General features: G+C 45.7%; 1 protein-coding gene across 1 annotated transcript in view; it reads left to right on the top strand.

The window, feature by feature from the left end:
• Window positions 1–21,361, top strand: part of LOC115174068 (CUB and sushi domain-containing protein 3) — a gene marked incomplete in the record, with an annotated part of 716,433 nt that overhangs the window by 464,216 nt on the left and 230,856 nt on the right. Inside the window, 9 exon segments of the mRNA XM_029732731.1 lie at window positions 336–518; window positions 10,611–10,937; window positions 12,232–12,426; window positions 13,166–13,304; window positions 13,588–13,775; window positions 14,624–14,812; window positions 17,378–17,494; window positions 18,392–18,607; window positions 20,080–20,268. Of these exon segments, the coding sequence (XP_029588591.1) occupies window positions 336–518; window positions 10,611–10,937; window positions 12,232–12,426; window positions 13,166–13,304; window positions 13,588–13,775; window positions 14,624–14,812; window positions 17,378–17,494; window positions 18,392–18,607; window positions 20,080–20,268 (1,743 nt within the window).

Here is a 21,361-nt window from a genome sequence, read left to right as displayed (position 1 = left end):
CTCAAACATGGAAACAGAAAATATCAATTAAAGCCGTATAACTGTACTATTCTACTCTGAGGACAACAAAGTATTTTCTGTCTGAATGGGTGAGAGGATGATCAGTAACTCCTTGTGATTGTTGCCTGAACTAATCTGGGTTTGTTCTGAATATGGCCTGATTATTGTTCCAACCCCTTTGTTACTACTGTACTGTAAATACCTCATGGTGTGAATTGGATCCATTACTTGAACTGGAAAACATGATGCTAGGATTGTTTGATGGCAAACGGACACAAGACACATTTACCCATTCAATAAAACAAACTATACTGTCAACTGTCGTATGCTTACAGAGATCGACAAGGAGAGTTGTGGGGACCCTGGTACGCCCCTCTATGGAATAAGGGAAGGTGACAGCTTCCTGAATGGGGGCATCCTGCGCTTCGAGTGTCAGTTTGGGTTTGAGCTCATCGGGGAGAGGACCATAGCATGCCAGAATAACAACCAGTGGTCGGCCAACATCCCCATGTGCATTTGTGAGTATGAACATCTACATCACATCTATTGTCTGCGATTGTTTGTCTTATTGTTTAATCACAATGTGTCTGAATCCCAAGTGGCACTACTTTTTACCAGAGCCTTATGGGCACTATACTAAACTGAACAAAAATACAAATGCAACATGGAACAAAATCAAAGATTTTACTGAGTTGCAGTTCATATTTGGGCTCCCGAGTGGTGCAGCGGTCTAAGGCACTACATCTCAGTGCTAGAGACGTCACTACAGACACCCTGGTTCGAATCAAGACTGTATCACAACCGGCCGTGATTGGGAGTCCCATAGGGCGGTCACACAATTGGCCCAGCATCGTCCGGGTTTGGCTGGTGTAGGCTCTCATTGTAAATAAGAATTTGTTCTTAACTGACTTGCCGATTTAAATAAAGGTTAATTAAAAATGTATATAAGGAAATCATTCAATTGAAATTATTACATTAGGCCCTAATCTATGGATTTCACATGAGTAGGAATAAAGATACGCATCTGTTGGTCACAGATACCTTAAATAAAAAGGTAGGGGTGTGGATCAGAAAACCAGTCAGTATCTGGTGTGACCACCATTTGTCTCATGCAGTGCAACACATCTCCTTCACATAGAGTTGATCATGCTGTTGATTGTGCCCTGTGGAATGTTGTCCCACTCCTCTTCAATGGCTGTGCGATGTTGCTGTATATTGGCGAGAACTGGAACACGCTGTCATACACGTTGATCCAGAGCATCCCAAATAATACGCAGGCCATGGAAGAACTGGGACATTTTCAGCTTACAGGAGTTGTGTACAGATTCTTGCGACATGGGGCCGTGCATTATCATGCTCAAACATGAGGTGATGGCAGGGGGATGAATGGTACGACAATGTAAACATTTCTAAAAACATAATTCCACTTTGACATTATGAGGTATTGTGTGTAGGCCAGTGACACAACATATCAATTTAATCTATGTTCAATTCAGGATGTAACACAACAAAATGTGAAGAAAGTGAAGGGGTGTGAATACTTTCTGAAGGCACAGCATGATAATGAATGTGCTATGTCAGATATGACTGTATTTACAAATATAAAGTGGGCAGTGTTTTGGTAGAGGGTAGTGTCTTGGTAGTGTCTTGGTAGAGGTTAGTGTCTTGGTAGAGGGTAGTGTCTTGGTAGAGGTTAGTGTCTTGGTAGAGGGTAGTGTCTTGGTAGAGGGTAGTGTCTTGGTAGAGGTTAGTGTCTTGGTAGTGTCTTGGTAGAGGGTAGTGTCTTGGTAGAGGGTAGTGTCTTGGTAGTGTCTTGGTAGAGGGTAGTGTCTTGGTAGAGGGTAGTGTCTTGGTAGAGGGTAGTGTCTAGGTAGATGGTAGTGTCTTGGTAGTGTCTTGGTAGAGGGTAGTGTCTTGGTAGAGGGTAGTGTCTTGGTAGTGTCTTGGTAGAGGGTAGTGTCTTGGTAGAGGGTAGTGTCTTGGTAGTGTCTTGGTAGAGGGTAGTGTCTTGGTAGAGGGTAGTGTCTTGGTAGAGGGTAGTGTCTAGGTAGATGGTCGTGTCTAGGTAGAGGGTAGTGTCTTGGTAGAGGGTAGTGTCTTGGTAGAGGGTAGTGTCTAGGTAGAGGGTAGTGTCTAGGTAGAGGGTAGTGTCTTGGTAGAGGGTAGTGTCTTGGTAGTGTCTTGGTAGAGGGTAGTGTCTTGGTAGAGGGTAGTGTCTTGGTAGTGTCTTGGTAGAGGGTAGTGTCTTGGTAGAGGGTAGTGTCTTGGTAGAGGGTAGTGTCTAGGTAGATGGTCGTGTCTAGGTAGAGGGTAGTGTCTTGGTAGAGGGTAGTGTCTTGGTAGAGGGTAGTGTCTAGGTAGAGGGTAGTGTCTTGGTAGAGGGTAGTGTCTTGGTAGAGGGTAGTGTCTTGGTAGAGGGTAGTGTCTTGGTAGTGTCTTGGTAGAGGGTAGTGTCTTGGTAGATGGTAGTGTCTTGGTAGATGGTAGTGTCTTGGTAGAGGGTAGTGTCTTGGTAGAGGGTAGTGTCTTGGTAGATGGTAGTGTCTTGGTAGAGGGTAGTGTCTAGGTAGAGGGTAGTGTCTTGGTAGTGTCTTGGTAGTGGGTAGTGTCTTGGTAGAGGGTAGTGTCTTGGTAGAGGGTAGTGTCTTGGTAGAGGGTAGTTTCTTGGTAGAGGGTAGTGTCTTGGTAGTGGGTAGTGTCTTGGTAGAGGGTAGTGTCTTGATAGAGGGTAGTGTCTTGGTAGAGGGTAGTGTCTTGGTAGTGTCTTGGTAGAGGGTAGTGTCTTGGTAGAGGGTAGTGTCTTGGTAGAGGGTAGTGTCTTGGTAGAGGGTAGTGTCTTGGTAGATGGTAGTGTCTTGGTAGAGGGTAGTGTCTAGGTAGAGGGTAGTGTCTTGGTAGTGTCTTGGTAGTGGGTAGTGTCTTGGTAGAGGGTAGTGTCTTGGTAGAGGGTAGTGTCTTGGTAGAGGGTAGTGTCTTGGTAGTGGGTAGTGTCTTGGTAGAGGGTAGTGTCTTGGTAGAGGGTAGTGTCTTGGTAGAGGGTAGTGTCTTTGTAGAGGGTAGTGTCTTGGTAGAGGGTAGTGTCTTGGTAGAGGGTAGTGTCTTGGTAGAGGGTAGTGTCTTGGTAGATGGTAGTGTCTTGGTAGATGGTCGTGTCTTGGTAGAGGGTAGTGTCTAGGTAGAGGGTAGTGTCTTGGTAGTGTCTTGGTAGAGGGTAGTGTCTTGATAGAGGGTAGTGTCTTGGTAGAGGGTAGTGTCTTGGTAGAGGGTAGTGTCTTGGTAGAGGGTAGTGTCTTGGTAGAGGGTAGTGTCTTGATAGAGGGTAGTGTCTTGGTAGAGGGTAGTGTCTTGGTAGAGGGTAGTGTCTTGGTAGAGGGTAGTGTCTTGATAGAGGGTAGTGTCTTGGTAGAGGGTAGTGTCTTGGTAGAGGGTAGTGTCTTGGTAGAGGTTAGTGTCTTGGTAGTGTCTTGATAGAGGTTAGTGTCTTGGTAGAGGGTAGTGTCTTGGTAGATGGTAGTGTCTTGGTAGTGTCTTGGTAGTGTCTTGGTAGAGGTTAGTGTCTTGGTAGAGGGTAGTGTCTTGGTAGAGGGTAGTGTCTTGGTAGAGGTTAGTGTCTTGGTAGAGGGTAGTGTCTTGGTAGAGGGTAGTGTCTTGGTAGATGGTAGTGTCTTGGTAGAGGGTAGTGTCTTGGTAGAGGTTAGTGTCTTGGTAGAGGGTAGTGTCTTGGTAGATGTTAGTGTCTTGGTAGAGGGTAGTGTCTTGGTAGAGGGTAGTGTCTAGGTAGAGGGTAGTGTCTTGGTAGTGTCTTGGTAGAGGGTAGTGTCTTGATAGAGGGTAGTGTCTTGGTAGAGGGTAGTGTCTTGGTAGAGGGTAGTGTCTTGGTAGAGGGTAGTGTCTTGATAGAGGGTAGTGTCTTGGTAGAGGGTAGTGTCTTGGTAGAGGGTAGTGTCTTGGTAGAGGGTAGTGTCTTGATAGAGGGTAGTGTCTTGGTAGAGGGTAGTGTCTTGGTAGAGGGTAGTGTCTTGGTAGAGGTTAGTGTCTTGGTAGTGTCTTGATAGAGGTTAGTGTCTTGGTAGAGGGTAGTGTCTTGGTAGATGGTAGTGTCTTGGTAGTGTCTTGGTAGAGGTTAGTGTCTTGGTAGAGGGTAGTGTCTTGGTAGAGGGTAGTGTCTTGGTAGAGGTTAGTGTCTTGGTAGAGGGTAGTGTCTTGGTAGAGGGTAGTGTCTTGGTAGATGGTAGTGTCTTGGTAGAGGGTAGTGTCTTGGTAGAGGTTAGTGTCTTGGTAGAGGGTAGTGTCTTGGTAGATGTTAGTGTCTTGGTAGAGGGTAGTGTCTTGGTAGAGGGTAGTGTCTTGGTAGAGGTTAGTGTCTTGGTAGAGGGTAGTGTCTTGGTAGAGGGTAGTGTCTTGGTAGAGGGTAGTGTCTAGGTAGAGGGTAGTGTCTTGGTAGTGTCTTGGTAGTGTCTTGGTAGTGTCTTGATAGTGTCTTGGTAGAGGGTAGTGTCTTGGTAGTGTCTTGGTAGAGGGTAGTGTCTTGGTAGTGTCTTGGTAGAGGGTAGTGTCTTGGTAGTGTCTTGGTAGATGGTAGTGTCTTGGTAGTGTCTTGGTAGAGGGTAGTGTCTTGGTAGAGGGTAGTGTCTTGGTAGAGGGTAGTGTCTTGGTAGAGGGTAGTGTCTTGGTAGATGGTAGTGTCTTGGTAGTGTCTTGGTAGAGGGTAGTGTCTTGGTAGTGTCTTGGTAGAGGGTAGTGTCTTGGTAGAGGGTAGTGTCTTGGTAGAGGGTAGTGTCTTGGTAGATGGTAGTGTCTTGGTAGTGTCTTGGTAGAGGGTAGTGTCTTGGTAGTGTCTTGGTAGAGGGTAGTGTCTTGGTAGAGGGTAGTGTCTTGGTAGAGGGTAGTGTCTTGGTAGTGTCTTGGTAGATGGTCGTGTCTAGGTAGAGGGTAGTGTCTTGGTAGTGTCTTGGTAGAGGGTAGTGTCTTGGTAGAGGGTAGTGTCTTGGTAGAGGGTAGTGTCTTGGTAGTGTCTTGGTAGAGGGTAGTGTCTTGGTAGAGGGTAGTGTCTTGGTAGAGGGTAGTGTCTTGGTAGATGGTAGTGTCTTGGTAGTGTCTTGGTAGAGGGTAGTGTCTTGGTAGTGTCTTGATAGAGGGTAGTGTCTTGGTAGAGGGTAGTGTCTTGGTAGAGGGTAGTGTCTTGGTAGATGGTAGTGTCTTGGTAGTGTCTTGGTAGAGGGTAGTGTCTTGGTAGTGTCTTGGTAGAGGGTAGTGTCTTGGTAGAGGGTAGTGTCTTGGTAGTGTCTTGGTAGATGTTCGTGTCTAGGTAGAGGGTAGTGTCTTGGTAGTGTCTTGGTAGAGGGTAGTGTCTTGGTAGTGGGCAGTGTCTTGGTAGAGGGTAGTGTCTTGGTAGAGGGTAGTGTCTAGGTAGATGGTAGTGTCTTGGTAGAGGTTAGTGTCTTGGTAGTGGGCAGTGTCTTGGTAGAGGGTAGTGTCTTGGTAGAGGGTAGTGTCTTGGTAGAGGTTAGTGTCTTGGTAGTGGGCAGTGTCTTGGTAGAGGGTAGTGTCTTGGTAGAGGGTAGTGTCTTCGTAGATGGTAGTGTCTTGGTAGAGGTTAGTGTCTTGGTAGTGGGCAGTGTCTTGGTAGAGGGTAGTGTCTTGGTAGAGGGTAGTGTCTTGGTAGAGGGTAGTGTCTTGGTAGATGGTAGTGTCTTGGTAGAGGGTAGTGTCTTGGTAGAGGGTAGTGTCTTGGTAGAGGGTAGTGTCTTGGTAGAGGGTAGTGTCTAGGTAGAGGGTAGTGTCTTGGTAGAGGGTAGTGTCTTGGTAGATGGTAGTGTCTTGGTAGATGGTAGTGTCTTGGTAGAGGTTAGTGTCTTGGTAGATGGTAGTGTCTTGGTAGAGGGTAGTGTCTTGGTAGAGGGTAGTGTCTTGGTAGATGGTAGTGTCTTGGTAGTGTCTTGGTAGAGGTTAGTGTCTTGGTAGAGGGTAGTGTCTAGGTAGAGGGTAGTGTCTTGGTAGAGGGTAGTGTCTTGGTAGATGGTAGTGTCTTGGTAGTGTCTTGGTAGAGGTTAGTGTCTTGGTAGAGGGTAGTGTCTAGGTAGAGGGTAGTGTCTTGGTAGAGGGTAGTGTCTAGGTAGAGGGTAGTGTCTTGGTAGAGGGTAGTGTCTTGGTAGATGGTAGTGTCTTGGTAGATGGTAGTGTCTTGGTAGAGGGTAGTGTCTTGGTAGATGGTAGTGTCTTGGTAGTGTCTTGGTAGAGGTTAGTGTCTTGGTAGAGGGTAGTGTCTTGGTAGAGGGTAGTGTCTTGGTAGAGGTTAGTGTCTTGGTAGAGGTTAGTGTCTTGGTAGAGGGTAGTGTCTTGGTAGAGGGTAGTGTCTTGGTAGAGGGTAGTGTCTTGGTAGTGGGTAGTGTCTTGGTAGAGGTTAGTGTCTTGGTAGATGGTAGTGTCTTGGTAGAGGGTAGTGTCTTGGTAGAGGGTAGTGTCTTGGTAGAGGTTAGAGGGTAGTGTCTTGGTAGAGGGTAGTGTCTTGGTAGAGGGTAGTGTCTTGGTAGAGGGTAGTGTCTTGGTAGAGGGTAGTGTCTTGGTAGATGGTAGTGTCTTGGTAGAGGGTAGTGTCTTGGTAGAGGGTAGTGTCTTGGTAGAGGGTAGTGTCTTGGTAGATGGTAGTGTTTTGGTAGATGGTAGTGTCTTGGTAGTGTCTAGGTAGATGGTAGTGTCTTTGTAGTGTCTTGGTAGAGGGTAGTGTCTTGGTAGAGGTTAGTGTCTTGGTAGTGGGCAGTGTCTTGGTAGAGGGTAGTGTCTTGGTAGAGGGTAGTGTCTTGGTAGATGGTAGTGTCTTTGTAGAGGTTAGTGTCTTGGTAGTGGGCAGTGTCTTGGTAGATGGTAGTGTCTTGGTAGAGGGTAGTGTCTTGGTAGAGGGTAGTGTCTTGGTAGAGGGTAGTGTCTTGGTAGAGGGTAGTGTCTAGGTAGAGGGTAGTGTCTTGGTAGAGGGTAGTGTCTTGGTAGATGGTAGTGTCTTGGTAGATGGTAGTGTCTTGGTAGAGGGTAGTGTCTTGGTAGATGGTAGTGTCTTGGTAGAGGTTAGTGTCTTGGTAGATGGTAGTGTCTTGGTAGAGGGTAGTGTCTTGGTAGAGGGTAGTGTCTTGGTAGATGGTAGTGTCTTGGTAGTGTCTTGGTAGAGGTTAGTGTCTTGGTAGAGGGTAGTGTCTAGGTAGAGGGTAGTGTCTTGGTAGAGGGTAGTGTCTTGGTAGATGGTAGTGTCTTGGTAGTGTCTTGGTAGAGGTTAGTGTCTTGGTAGAGGGTAGTGTCTAGGTAGAGGGTAGTGTCTTGGTAGAGGGTAGTGTCTAGGTAGAGGGTAGTGTCTTGGTAGAGGGTAGTGTCTTGGTAGATGGTAGTGTCTTGGTAGATGGTAGTGTCTTGGTAGAGGGTAGTGTCTTGGTAGATGGTAGTGTCTTGGTAGTGTCTTGGTAGAGGTTAGTGTCTTGGTAGAGGGTAGTGTCTTGGTAGAGGGTAGTGTCTTGGTAGAGGTTAGTGTCTTGGTAGAGGTTAGTGTCTTGGTAGAGGGTAGTGTCTTGGTAGAGGGTAGTGTCTTGGTAGAGGGTAGTGTCTTGGTAGTGGGTAGTGTCTTGGTAGAGGTTAGTGTCTTGGTAGATGGTAGTGTCTTGGTAGAGGGTAGTGTCTTGGTAGAGGGTAGTGTCTTGGTAGAGGTTAGAGGGTAGTGTCTTGGTAGAGGGTAGTGTCTTGGTAGAGGGTAGTGTCTTGGTAGAGGGTAGTGTCTTGGTAGAGGGTAGTGTCTTGGTAGATGGTAGTGTCTTGGTAGAGGGTAGTGTCTTGGTAGAGGGTAGTGTCTTGGTAGAGGGTAGTGTCTTGGTAGATGGTAGTGTTTTGGTAGATGGTAGTGTCTTGGTAGTGTCTAGGTAGATGGTAGTGTCTTTGTAGTGTCTTGGTAGAGGGTAGTGTCTTGGTAGAGGTTAGTGTCTTGGTAGTGGGCAGTGTCTTGGTAGAGGGTAGTGTCTTGGTAGAGGGTAGTGTCTTGGTAGATGGTAGTGTCTTTGTAGAGGTTAGTGTCTTGGTAGTGGGCAGTGTCTTGGTAGATGGTAGTGTCTTGGTAGAGGGTAGTGTCTTGGTAGAGGGTAGTGTCTTGGTAGAGGGTAGTGTCTTGGTAGAGGGTAGTGTCTAGGTAGAGGGTAGTGTCTTGGTAGAGGGTAGTGTCTTGGTAGATGGTAGTGTCTTGGTAGATGGTAGTGTCTTGGTAGAGGGTAGTGTCTTGGTAGATGGTAGTGTCTTGGTAGAGGGTAGTGTCTTGGTAGAGGGTAGTGTCTTGGTAGTGTCTTGGTAGAGGTTAGTGTCTTGGTAGAGGGTAGTGTCTAGGTAGAGGGTAGTGTCTAGGCAGAGGGTAGTGTCTTGGTAGATGGTAGTGTCTTGGTAGTGTCTTGGTAGAGGGTAGTGTCTTGGTAGAGGATAGTGTCTAGGTAGAGGGTAGTGTCTTGGTAGAGGGTAGTGTCTTGGTAGAGGGTAGTGTCTAGGTAGAGGGTAGTGTCTTGGTAGAGGGTAGTGTCTTGGTAGATGGTAGTGTCTTGGTAGATGGTGTGTCTTGGTAGAGGGTAGTGTCTTGGTAGAGGTTAGTGTCTTGGTAGTGGGCAGTGTCTTGGTAGAGGGTAGTGTCTTGGTAGAGGGTAGTGTCTTGGTAGATGGTAGTGTCTTGGTAGAGGTTAGTGTCTTGGTAGTGGGCAGTGTCTTGGTAGTGGGTAGTGTCTTGGTAGAGGGTAGTGTCTTGGTAGAGGGTAGTGTCTTGGTAGAGGGTAGTGTCTTGGTAGAGGGTAGTGTCTTGGTAGATGGTAGTGTCTTGGTAGAGGGTAGTGTCTTGGTAGAGGGTAGTGTCTTGGTAGAGGGTAGTGTCTTGGTAGAGGGTAGTGTCTTGGTAGAGGGTAGTGTCTTGGTAGATGGTAGTGTCTTGGTAGATGGTAGTGTCTTGGTAGAGGGTAGTGTCTTGGTAGATGGTAGTGTCTTGGTAGAGGGTAGTGTCTTGGTAGAGGGTAGTGTCTTGGTAGATGGTAGTGTCTTGGTAGTGTCTTGGTAGAGGTTAGTGTCTTGGTAGAGGGTAGTGTCTAGGTAGAGGGTAGTGTCTTGGTAGAGGGTAGTGTCTTGGTAGATGGTAGTGTCTTGGTAGTGTCTTGGTAGAGGGTAGTGTCTTGGTAGAGGGTAGTGTCTAGGTAGAGGGTAGTGTCTTGGTAGAGGGTAGTGTCTTGGTAGAGGGTAGTGTCTAGGTAGAGGGTAGTGTCTTGGTAGATGGTAGTGTCTTGGTAGATGGTAGTGTCTTGGTAGATGGTAGTGTCTTGGTAGAGGGTAGTGTCTTGGTAGATGGTAGTGTCTTGGTAGTGTCTTGGTAGAGGTTAGTGTCTTGGTAGAGGGTAGTGTCTTGGTAGAGGGTAGTGTCTTGGTAGAGGTTAGTGTCTTGGTAGAGGTTAGTGTCTTGGTAGAGGGTAGTGTCTTGGTAGAGGGTAGTGTCTTGGTAGAGGGTAGTGTCTTGGTAGAGGGTAGTGTCTTGGTAGAGGGTAGTGTCTTGGTAGTGGGTAGTGTCTTGGTAGAGGTTAGTGTCTTGGTAGATGGTAGTGTCTTGGTAGAGGGTAGTGTCTTGGTAGAGGGTAGTGTCTTGGTAGAGGTTAGAGGGTAGTGTCTTGGTAGAGGGTAGTGTCTTGGTAGAGGGTAGTGTCTTGGTAGAGGGTAGTGTCTTGGTAGAGGGTACTGTCTTGGTAGAGGGTAGTGTCTTGGTAGAGGGTAGTGTCTTGGTAGAGGGTAGTGTCTTGGTAGAGGTTAGTGTCTTGGTAGAGGTTAGTGTCTTGGTAGAGGGTAGTGTCTTGGTAGAGGGTAGTGTCTTGGTAGAGGTTAGTGTCTTGGTAGAGGGTAGTGTCTTGGTAGAGGGTAGTGTCTTGGTAGAGGGTAGTGTCTTGGTAGTGGGTAGTGTCTTGGTAGAGGTTAGTGTCTTGGTAGATGGTAGTGTCTTGGTAGAGGGTAGTGTCTTGGTAGAGGGTAGTGTCTTGGTAGAGGTTAGAGGGTAGTGTCTTGGTAGAGGGTAGTGTCTTGGTAGAGGGTAGTGTCTTGGTAGAGGGTACTGTCTTGGTAGAGGGTAGTGTCTTGGTAGAGGGTAGTGTCTTGGTAGAGGGTAGTGTCTTGGTAGAGGGTAGTGTCTTGGTAGAGGGTAGTGTCTTGGTAGAGGGTAGTGTCTTGGTAGATGGTAGTGTCTTGGTAGTGTCTAGGTAGATGGTAGTGTCTTGGTAGTGTCTTGGTAGAGGGTAGTGTCTTGGTAGAGGTTAGTGTCTTGGTAGAGGGTAGTGTCTTGGTAGAGGTTAGTGTCTTGGTAGAGGGTAGTGTCTTGGTAGAGGTTAGTGTCTTGGTAGAGGGTAGTGTCTTGGTAGATGGTAGTGTCTTGGTAGAGGGTAGTGTCTTGTCTCCCTTATCAATCTACATTTATGTCAGTGTCTTATCAAAACCAGTGAAACCAGATCACTGTTGAAAATGATGTTGATACCATATTGACAGATGTTTCATCAATTTCTGCTACATTCAGTTCCAGGCATTATGAAGTGCATTCACGCCGTCTTTTCTCTTCCTATCCCTCTCCTCCACAGTTCCATGCCTGTCCAACTTCACGGCGCCAATGGGCACGGTCCTATCACCCGACTACCCAGAAGGCTACAGCAACAACATGAACTGCGTGTGGCTGATCCTATCGGAACCCGGCAGCCGCATCCACCTGGCCTTCAACGACTTTGACCTGGAGGCGCCTTACGACTTCCTTACTGTGAAGGACGGCGAGCTGCTGGACGCCACCGTCCTGGGACGCTTCTCGGGGGCCGAGTACCCCTCCCACCTCGACAGTAACACTAACATACTGAGGCTGGAGTTCCAGGCGGACCACTCCATGGCTGGACGAGGGTTCAACATCACCTACAGCAGTAGGTTTCACCTTGATATTGCGTTCTGTGCTGTTCTTCGTTTGATTTGACCATGTTAGTTGATTAGGGCTCATTTCAGTTGAACCCATGTTGTGCTGTTTCCATGGTTACTCTGCCATAAACCGAGTGCAATTGAGTTTGGCCCTTGGTAATGTTAGCTGTGGCTATATCTTTCGTTTTGTGGCACCTTGTGGTGACTTTACAATGATGACTATAGTCCTGTATATTTTGTCATGATTGAATCCTTTTGATATTTGTCCTACCCTGGCCTATCTCATATCTGTGTCAATTGTTTTTAGTTATCACGTAAGGGCTTAATCAATTTCCACCCAATCGACTTTGCCCTCACGGTTATGGTTATCCTTTTCAAAATGGCCTCGTAACTGTTGCTTTCTGAAGGAGACGCAAAATGTCACGCCAATCCATCACTTCTGTCAAAAGAATGTGGGGGAAAAAAAGAGGCCATGAAATCCTTTGTGCAAATAAGGCCCAAGTCATTAGGAACAATCTTAGGAGCTGGCCTTTCTGATTGACAACCAGACTCCATGTTATTTTAGTAAGGAACTGTCAGTGACATGATTGAACAATGTTGCACTGATGTTATGTTCAACTGGGGGGCTTTCTGTCACAAGACATCCATCAGTCAGTCAGTCTGACTTGACCTGCGAGGCTATGGTAACAAGAGTTTAAGGCCAATTTAGTTGGAAGACATCTTCCTCCAGGGATTAAATCCCCTCTATGCTTCATAAAGTTCTGAAAAAATAGCTTTGAGGTCACTAGCACTACAAGGGAAATAATAAACACCCTTTAGAAGGGGAAAGTGGTTGTTTTCATGTCATGAAGTGCCCTCGACTATCTTCTTGAGTCTCTTAATGCTTAACGCTAGAGCCCTTTCAACATCCCCTTTGTTACAAGGTCTATGCTTAATCTATGCTGGTGTCACTAGAAGTGAAGTGTTGGGTTCTGTTTGTCTACTCTAGATTTGAGCAACCAACTCAGACCACAACTAGCCTCGCCCCAACCGCTCAGGCATCTCAAATACAAAAAAATGTGGGATAGATTGTACCGGATAAACTCACCCCACAGCTTGAAATGTCACCAATGGTGCCATTTAATCAGATGATTTTCCATGGCACAACTGGTTTGTAGGTTTTCAAGCTAGCAGTTACATGGGTGTACGATCAGAAGATCACTGGTTGGAGCCCAGTAAGGCGACAGGGACAGACAAGGAAGTAAATCAGTTAGCAGCACGGTTACATCTGGCAAAGCGAAATCAAAACATTTGTGTTTTCAGCGTTCGGCCACAACGAGTGTCCCGACCCGGGCATCCCGATAAATGCGAGGCGCTTCGGGGACAACTTCCAGCTGGGCAGCTCCATCTCAGTGATCTGTGAGGACGGCTTCATCAAGACCCAGGGGGCCCAGACCATCACCTGCGAGCTGGACAACGGCAAGGTGATGTGGAGCGGACCCATCCCTAAATGTGAAGGTAATTATCCTGCTCTTCTTGGGGAGAGGAGAGACTGGTTGTGTTTGTGTGGGTGTGTGTATGTGTGTGCACGTGCGTGTGTGAGTGCATGTTTGTGTGTACGTGTGTGTGCCTGCGTGTACATGTGCACGTCCGTACATGCATGTATTTTAGGGTAATTACCCTGTTCCTGACACAGACAAAAGTCTAAGTGAGTGTAAGCAGATTGGATTCTAGAGGACACTCACCTGTGTGTTGTAGGATACTAGAGGACACTCACCTGTGTTGTAGGATACTAGAGGACACTCACCTGTGTTGTAGGATACTAGAGGACACTCACCTGTGTTGTAGGATACTAGAGGACACTCACCTGTGTTGTAGGATACTAGAGGACACTCACCTGTGTTGTAGGATACTAGAGGACACTCACCTGTGTTGTAGGATACTAGAGGACACTCACCTGTGTGTTGGAGGATACTCGGGAAGGCTTAGGGACACCTGGGGATTGGGGACAGGAAACAAGGGTACTGTAGGCCAAGCAGTCACCTTCAATCTGACTTCCTGTCAGTCATTCACCCTGCACCTTACGTCCCTGATACTGTGGTGACATCACTCATATGGAGTAGGAATAAAGAGCCTCATGTTAGCATGTACAGTACGCTGTATGATACTGTTTGCCAGATTAGATCATCAAGCTGGGCATTTTGAGTTATTTAAAACTCTCTCTCTTAAAAATCTCTCTCCCCCCTCTCCTCCGTAGCCCCCTGCGGAGGCCACTTCTCCTCTCCCAGTGGGGTAATCCTGTCCCCAGGGTGGCCTGGATACTATAAGGGCTCCCTCAGCTGTGAGTGGGTCATCGAGACCGAGCCCGGACGCTCCATCAAGATCACCTTTGACAAGTACTTGTCCATTATATCACTAAAGTTGTTCAATGTATTCTATTTTATTCTATTAGCATTCCCAAACTGTTGAGTACGGAGAATGGATTTCTGCATCAATGAATGCACCCATAATGGAATCTTATTGCTTATTTATTGTATATTTATAAAGTCTCCTTTGAAAGTGCTTTTTAGTGCAGTAGTAGACTTAATCGAAGTTTATGCAACTGTAGAACTGACTATGTATTATCACAAGTAAATAAAATGTGTATATTTCATAATTCCTCCTCTGTCATTGGTCCAGGTTTCAGACAGAGCTGGGCTATGACTTCCTGGAGATCCACGATGGGCCCAACCTGCTCTCTCCTCTGGTCGGCTCATTCAACGGTACCCAGGTGCCCCAGTTCCTGTTCAGCAGTACTAACCACCTGTACATGCTATTCACCACCGACAACAGCCGCTCCAACAGTGGATTTAAGATCATCTATGAGAGTAAGTCTAGTGTAGTGACCCAGGTGTTCCAGGTCAGATCATCTACCATAGTACTAGTCTAGTGTAGTGACCCAGATGTTCCAGGTCAGATCATCTACCATAGTACTAGTCTAGTGTAGTAACCCAGGTGTTCCTGGTCAGATCATCTACCATAGTACTAGTCTAGTGTAGTGACCCAGGTGTTCCAGGTCAGATCATCTACCATAGTACTAGTCTAGTGTAGTGACCCAGGTGTTCCAGGTCAGATCATCTACCATAGTACTAGTCTAGTGTAGTGACCCAGGTGTTCCAGGTCAGATCATCTACCATAGTACTAGTCTAGTGTAGTGACCCAGGTGTTCCAGGTCAGATCATCTACCATGGTACTAGTCTAGTGTAGTAACCCAGGTCTTCCAGGTCAGATCATTTACCATAGTACTAGTTTAGTGACCCAGGTGTTCCAGGTCAGATCATCTACCATAGTACTAGTCTAGTGTAGTGACCCAGGTGTTCCTGGTTAGATCATCTACCATAGTACTAGTCTAGTGTAGTGACCCAGGTGTTCCAGGTCAGATCATCTACCATAGTACTAGTCTAGTGTAGTGACCCAGGTGTTCCAGGTCAGATCATCTACCATAGTACCATAGTACTAGTCTAGTGTAGTGACCCAGGTGTTCCAGGTCAGATCATCTACCATAGTACTGGTCTAGTGTAGTGACCCAGGTGTTCCTGGTCAGATCATGTGGTCAGAACAAATTCCTAGCCCTACCCATAGTTTTAGCTCTGACAATGATTTCAAATTGTTACAGCTTCATATTCCCTGTATGAGACGTTTGATGTTGTTGACCCCATAACATTTTAATCTTCAGGCGTGACCGTGGACACCTACTCCTGCCAGGACCCAGGCTTCCCGGTCAACGGGTTGCGTTACGGTCAAGACTTCACCATCGGTTCGACTGTGTCGTTCGGCTGTGACCCTGGATACAGGCTAAACCACGAGGAACCTCTGGTCTGTGAGAAGAACCACTGGTGGAGCCACCCTCTGCCCACCTGTGATGGTACGAACCAGTTCAAACCAGTTGAAATCATTTCCAAAACGAGTTTAGGTATGCACATCCAGTGACTTTCAGATGCAGGGTATATTAGGCTAAGTCATGAACTGCGGAAGCATTCGATAGTGTGCAGATCTCTGTTTATTTTTCATGGTATGGACAGTAGCCATCGTGACCAAGGTTTTGGCAGAATCCTACTAGCCTGTTTACCAGATGTTTTTGTGCGTTACTCACATGTCATGGTCATTGTGGTGCTGAACACATAAGAAGTGGGCTAAAGTAGTTTGTATAGTACATATCTGACCACCAGGTTAGTGATCTACTCTAGATCAGGGCTCTCCATAGTACATATCTGACCACCAGGTTAGGGATCTACTCTAGATCAGTGCTCTCCATAGTACATATCTGACCACCAGGTTAGTGATCTACTCTAGATCAGGGCTCTCCATAGTACATATCTGACCACCAGGTTAGTGATCTACTCTAGATCAGGGCTCTCCATAGTACATATCTGACCACCAGGTTAGTGATCTACTCTAGATCAGGGCTCTCCATAGTACATATCTGACCACCAGGCTAGTGCTCTGTTCCTGGAGAGCTAACATCCTGTAGGTTATCTAGTGCACCTGATTCTAATAATTAGCTGGTTGATAAGCTGAATCAGGTTAGTTACAGCTGGGGTTGGAGTGAAAACCTACAGGAGGGTGGCTCTCCAGGAACAGGGTTGAAGTTAAAACCTACAGGTTTGTAGCTCTCCAGGAACAGGTTTGGAGTTAAAACCTACAGCACGGTAGCTCTCCAGGAACAGGGTTGGTGTGAAAACCTACAGGAGGGTTTCTCTCCAGGATATCTTGAGCTATCAAATCTTATCAAATCTTGAGCTATCAAATCTTGAGCTATCAAATCTTGAGCTATCAAATCTTGAGGAATCACTTTCAACAAGCCTCGATTAGTTTAAATATTCTCTCATATTATATGATGCCAAAGATAGCGCCAAACTGCCTATTGACAAAACCAATGAAGGTTTGAATTGTGTTTTTGTGCTGAGAAATGTAGCCTACAAGAGTGGTTGTTCAATACTTGAGTCAATGACAGTTCATGTAAATTGGCTGCCAGGTGAAAGAGAATCAGCCCAGCGACTCTGGGACTGACAAAACCTTTTAGCTCGTTCATCTCTCCGTGTTTAGATTTCAGAGATCTATTTTCTTGTCCAGGGAGTAAGCTAAACTGAGACAATGCAATTCAATGCCAGGCCATTAGGCTGTATGTGCAGGTGAATCACAGAGGCAATTTGCTGTGATGGCTGCTTGGCCTGATAGGAACTGATCTCCTCACCAGATTAGGGATCCGGGAGCACCTTTTACCTGCGCTATAGCTTGTCATCTCACCTCACCTGCCTCCTGTTATGACTCTGAAGGCTTTTATGTATGCATTGGGGGTAAGAGGGAGGGGGGTGGAGGGTTGCGGAATCTGACCTAAGTGGAATAGTGGGGAGAATGTGGTCTCCATGCCAGGGCATACAAATGAGGGTCCTGATGTGCTGAAATGTTGATTTTCTGGGTTCTTCAATATACAAATTGAGGGCATAGCATGTCATAGTGAAACATCTTGTTCAGTGCGTTTCTTGCTCAGATAGTGAGGAGAGAGTGAGAGGGAGAGTGAGAGATATAGAGAGAGTGAGAGATATATAGAGAGTGAGAGATATATAGAGAGTGAGAGATATATAGAGAGAGAGGGAGGAGAGAGAGAGAGGGAGAGGGGGAAGGGGAAAGAGAGAGAGAGAGAGGGAGAGGGGGAAGGGGAAAGAGAGAGAGAGAGAGAGAGAGAGAGAGAGAGAGAGAGAGAGAGAGGGGGGAGTAAGGAACAGAATAAGATCAATGTAGTTGTCCACATTTCCCTGTACGATAAGGCTTTGTATTAAGTGCTTAATACAAAGCCTATTAAGTTGCTCCATTCATTATTGATACAGAGCTGCATCTGTCTGGGACAGATTAGTACTAGTGCATACTGAGAAGGAAGAGAGGAGAGGTTGAGAGGAGGAAGAGAAGAAGAGAGGTTTCACTTCCTCAATCTCCCTCAAGAGTTACAGAACAGCATCACATCAGATAAAACGTGCCAAACTGACTTCGCTTTACACTGAGGGTTACTGTTTGTCCATGATTTAACATGGCTGCCGTAGCCCCCTTAAGCAATGCACTTAACCCCTCAATCTGCTCCAAGAGTTCCTGCATCGCTGACGCTGTGCTTCCACCCGCTCGGGTTGTTTGTGTGACTCAGAGGGTTGAGTTAACCTTTTACTGCAGTGGGCTAAATCAGGGTCACACAGAGTGTTTCTTGGTCGTCTTTAACGAATCTACTTTAAAACAGAAGTATACACATTGCACACGGTTATGGGATTGAAAAAAAGAAGACACCTCTAACATGTCAGAAATACAGTTAAAAAATATTACACTTTATATACATCACAGAAGACTGAAATATAACAAAACTGTTTGACATAGAAACACTGGCATATTTCTGTTCTCTGCAAAAACAAAAAACTCATCAAAAAACCCCATCTTTGTTCCCCAGCGTTGTGTGGAGGTGATGTGCGAGGGCCCGGCGGCACCATCCTGTCCCCTGGATATCCTGAGGTGTATCCTAGCTCACTCAACTGTACCTGGACTGTGGAGGTCAGCCACGGCAAAGGTAAGCCTTGGTTAGCTTAGCTCCCTTCCCTATTAGTCTAGAATGACCCCCAAGCTGTCCAGTCAAGACAGAGCCATCCATGTCTGAAATTAGCCAACAACATAGGTGCTGACTTTTAAATCAAGTTTGAGAATATATATTGAATGTTCCTAGGTAGCTAACACTCAAATTCTATTCTGCCTATAATCACACAATGTTCTTATGGTACTACAAACCTGAAGTATTTTTGTGACCCATCATAACTATTATTGACATAGACAGCTATTCTGTCTACAGATATATAACATATATAAATGATTGAATTAAGAGAGACAGGCAAACAATACGTACAAATGTTGATACTGTAGAATTATATATGAATTAATAAACTGAAAAATCGACTCCTATTCACTTTATCAGCAGCTTGGTGAAAGGCATTGTGGGACATGAATACTGATTCACTATAGGTCCTCTTCCCAGCCCATCTCTCTGAAATATCATTATAATACAAGGCTCTGGGTTGAGAATGAAAATTCTTTGTAATTTTAATTTCCCATGTCTGCTAAGATATTCAATATGGACGACCATTATGTTTCTCTGAATAATCGCTGCGAATTGAAATGCAGTCTCTCTATCATCCCCCTCCTTTAAGAAAAGAATATCCAGAGCCCTCTTTTTATAAGAACTGACCTCAACTTTGAATGTAATGAGATTAAGTCCACTCTCTATCTCCACTTGGCTTTTCTCCTCTCAGATTATGCCTTCGTTTCATTGAATTTGATAATTTAATCAGGGAAGGCTGACAGGTAGCTTGAACCATAGTATTGGATGTTCTCCGCTGGACCTGGCTTATTATTGGCTGTGCACCTCTAGACCTAGCTTATTATTGGCTGAACACCTTTGTGTTTGTCCCAATAGGAGTCCAATTCACCTTCAACACCTTCCACCTGGAAGATCACCATGACTATCTGCTCATCACAGAGAATGGAAGCTTCGTCCAGCCCCTGGCGCGCCTCACGGGTAATGAGCTGCCCTCCCACACCAATGCAGGACTCTACGGGAACTTCAAGGCCCAACTGCGATTTATATCTGACTTTTCTATATCCTACGAGGGATTCAATATTACCTTCTCTGGTGAGTAGGAGGAGTGTGTGTGTCGGTGTGTGTGTAGGGTGTGTATCGGTGTGTGTGTGTGTGTGGGGTGCGTGTGTGTGTGTGTGTGGGGTGCGTGTGTGTGAGTGTGCGTGTGTGTGTTGCTGAATCTCCTATGTACTTCAGTGTTGCTGGTCAATTCATGCACCTTGGTGGAAAAGCAAGGTAGTTGATCCTCCAAGACCTTGGGTAAGAGACAGATGTGTGTTTGAGATAGAGGGAAAAAGAGAGAGAGAGGGAGAAAGAAAGAAAGAGAGACAGGGAGAGATAGAGATTGATGGGGCAGTCTCTTTGCTGTTTCTGCTTATTAAAGTCTCCTAGCGGACTGAGAGCTTCTTTCCGCCTAGCTTCACATGCCTCCAGTGCTCTGTCCAGCGTTCTGACATCCCCTTGAACTAGTCCTGCCTCACCCCAGAGACACACATCTTCAATACCTTTCAGTTAGTCATCCCTGAAGTGTTTTGGGGTCATATAGAAACATATTGTACCTTTATAAATCCTTAAGTGTCCTTCAGGATGTCACCCCTTCTGAGACATAAAAAAGATAGATGTTGACAGGGTTTGTTGATGGCATTTAACGGTGTGTTTGTGTGTGTGTGTGTGTGTGTGTGTGTGTGTGTGTGTGTGTGTGTGTATTCATTGTGTATGTGTGAGCGTATTCTGTCTGTGTGTGTGTGTGTGTGTATTCAGTGTGTGTGTATGTGTGAGCGTATTCTGTCTGTGTGTGTGTGTGTGTATTCATTGTGTGTGTATGTGTGAGCGTATTCTGTCTGTGTGTGTGTGTGTGTGTGTGTGTGTGTGTGTGTGTGTGTGTGTGTGTGTGTGTGTGTGTGTGTGTGTGTGTGTATTCATTGTGTGTGTGTTTGGTGGCATCATCACAGGAATGCTGACACATGTAAATCTAGACATGAGAAAGTTTTGATCCGAAGCTATAGCGGTGATGAATAATGCATTTGCATTGCATACATTTAGAAGGCAGATACAATCACTTTTAGGCAGACTTCAAAAGCCGTAAAGTCACTAATCAATGAATAACAAACGTCTACATTATTCCTCACTTTAGAATTGTATTATTTTGAGTATGCACTGCACTCAAACAAACTCCATCGATTTGAATGTGAGAGACAGATGACAGGTACACTACTTATCGAGAGTATCACTTGACATTATGTAATTACCTTCTTGACATGACTTGGAGTATACAGTGCAGTCAAACAATCCCATGACATGTGGATGTGGATCTACTTCACAGGTTGTTTGGGTCCCAAATGGCACCCTATTCCCTTTATAGTGCACTACTTTTGACCAGTGCCCTATGGGGCTGTAGTGTGCCCTACTTTTTGACCAGAGCCCTATTAATACAACTTGGAGTATGGACTGCATTCAAACGAGAACCATCATTGAGTGTACATGATCGGAAAAGTTTGACTTGACACAACCTCCTGCTTCTTCAGAGTACAACTTGGAGCCTTGTGAGGACCCGGGGATGCCACAGTTCGGCCGGAGGAACGGCTACAGCTTCAGCATCGGGGACACCCTGACGTTCTCTTGCAACATGGGCTACCGACTGGAGGGAGTGCCAGAGGTCATCTGCCTTGGAGGAGGGAGGCGCATGTGGAGCGCACCTCTGCCTAGGTGTGTGGGTATGTAGTCTCCTGCTTTCATTTCCCTTACAACTATTGTTATAAAGCTTGTGGTTGTTGAGACATTACTGTAGAGCTGATTACAGTGATACTCAGTGCTGGGCTGTGTCTGAAAAAAATCGTACTGTTTCCTCAATTCCCTCTAAAAGTGCATTGGAAGAGTTGATCCAAGATCCCTTTGAGAGGAATTATTGAGGAAGCAAAGACCGAGGTAGCAAGGATTTGACAGCTAGTACCTTTTCCTGACATAGCCTTACTTTTCTATGTTTAGTCTCAGCTTAGTGCCATCACACCTAATTCAAATAATCAACTTATCTTCAATCAACGACTTGATAAGCTGAATCAGGTGTTGCACTGCTGAGGTGGGACAAAACCCTGCAATTCTGTGGCTCTTCAGGAGCAGGGTTGAGGAACACTGATATAGTGTGCACCATGAACGTTTCCTTGCTTGTTGAGTTCTGAGAAGGAGTAGGAAGGCACAACAGGAGGAGAGGGTACTCTGTTTAAGATATGTCACAGTAAACCCACAGACACACACAGAAACAGACAGACAGGCAGATGGATGGATGGATGGATGGATGGAGAGAGAGACAAATCAACTTAAATCAAATTGTATTGGTCACATACACATGGTTAGCAGATGTTAATACGAGTGTAGCGAAATGCTTGTGTTTCCAGTTCCGACTATGCAGTAAAATCTAACAAGTAATCTAACAAATTCACAACAACTACCTTATACACACAAATACACACAAATGTAAAGGGATGAATAAGAATATGTATATAGAAATATATGGATGAGCGATGGCATAGGCAGATGCAGTAGATGGTGTAGAATACAGTATATACATTAGATGAGTAATGTAGGACATGTAAACATTATTAAAAGTGGCATTATTTAAAGTGACTAGTGTTACATCTATGTAAACATTATTAAAGTGGCGTTATTTAAAGTGACTAGTGATACCTTTATTAAGTATGTTTATTGAAGCGGCCAGAGATTTAAGTCCGTATGTTGGCAGCAGCCTCTCTATGTTAGTGTTGGCTGTTTAACAGTCTGATGGTCTTGAGATAGAAGCTGTTTTTCAGTCTC

This window comes from Salmo trutta, chromosome 34, assembly GCF_901001165.1.
Source record: "Salmo trutta chromosome 34, fSalTru1.1, whole genome shotgun sequence".
Taxonomy (NCBI): domain Eukaryota; kingdom Metazoa; phylum Chordata; class Actinopteri; order Salmoniformes; family Salmonidae; genus Salmo; species Salmo trutta.
Note: the sequence above shows the minus strand (reverse complement) of the source record. Positions and strands in the feature narration are given on the sequence as shown.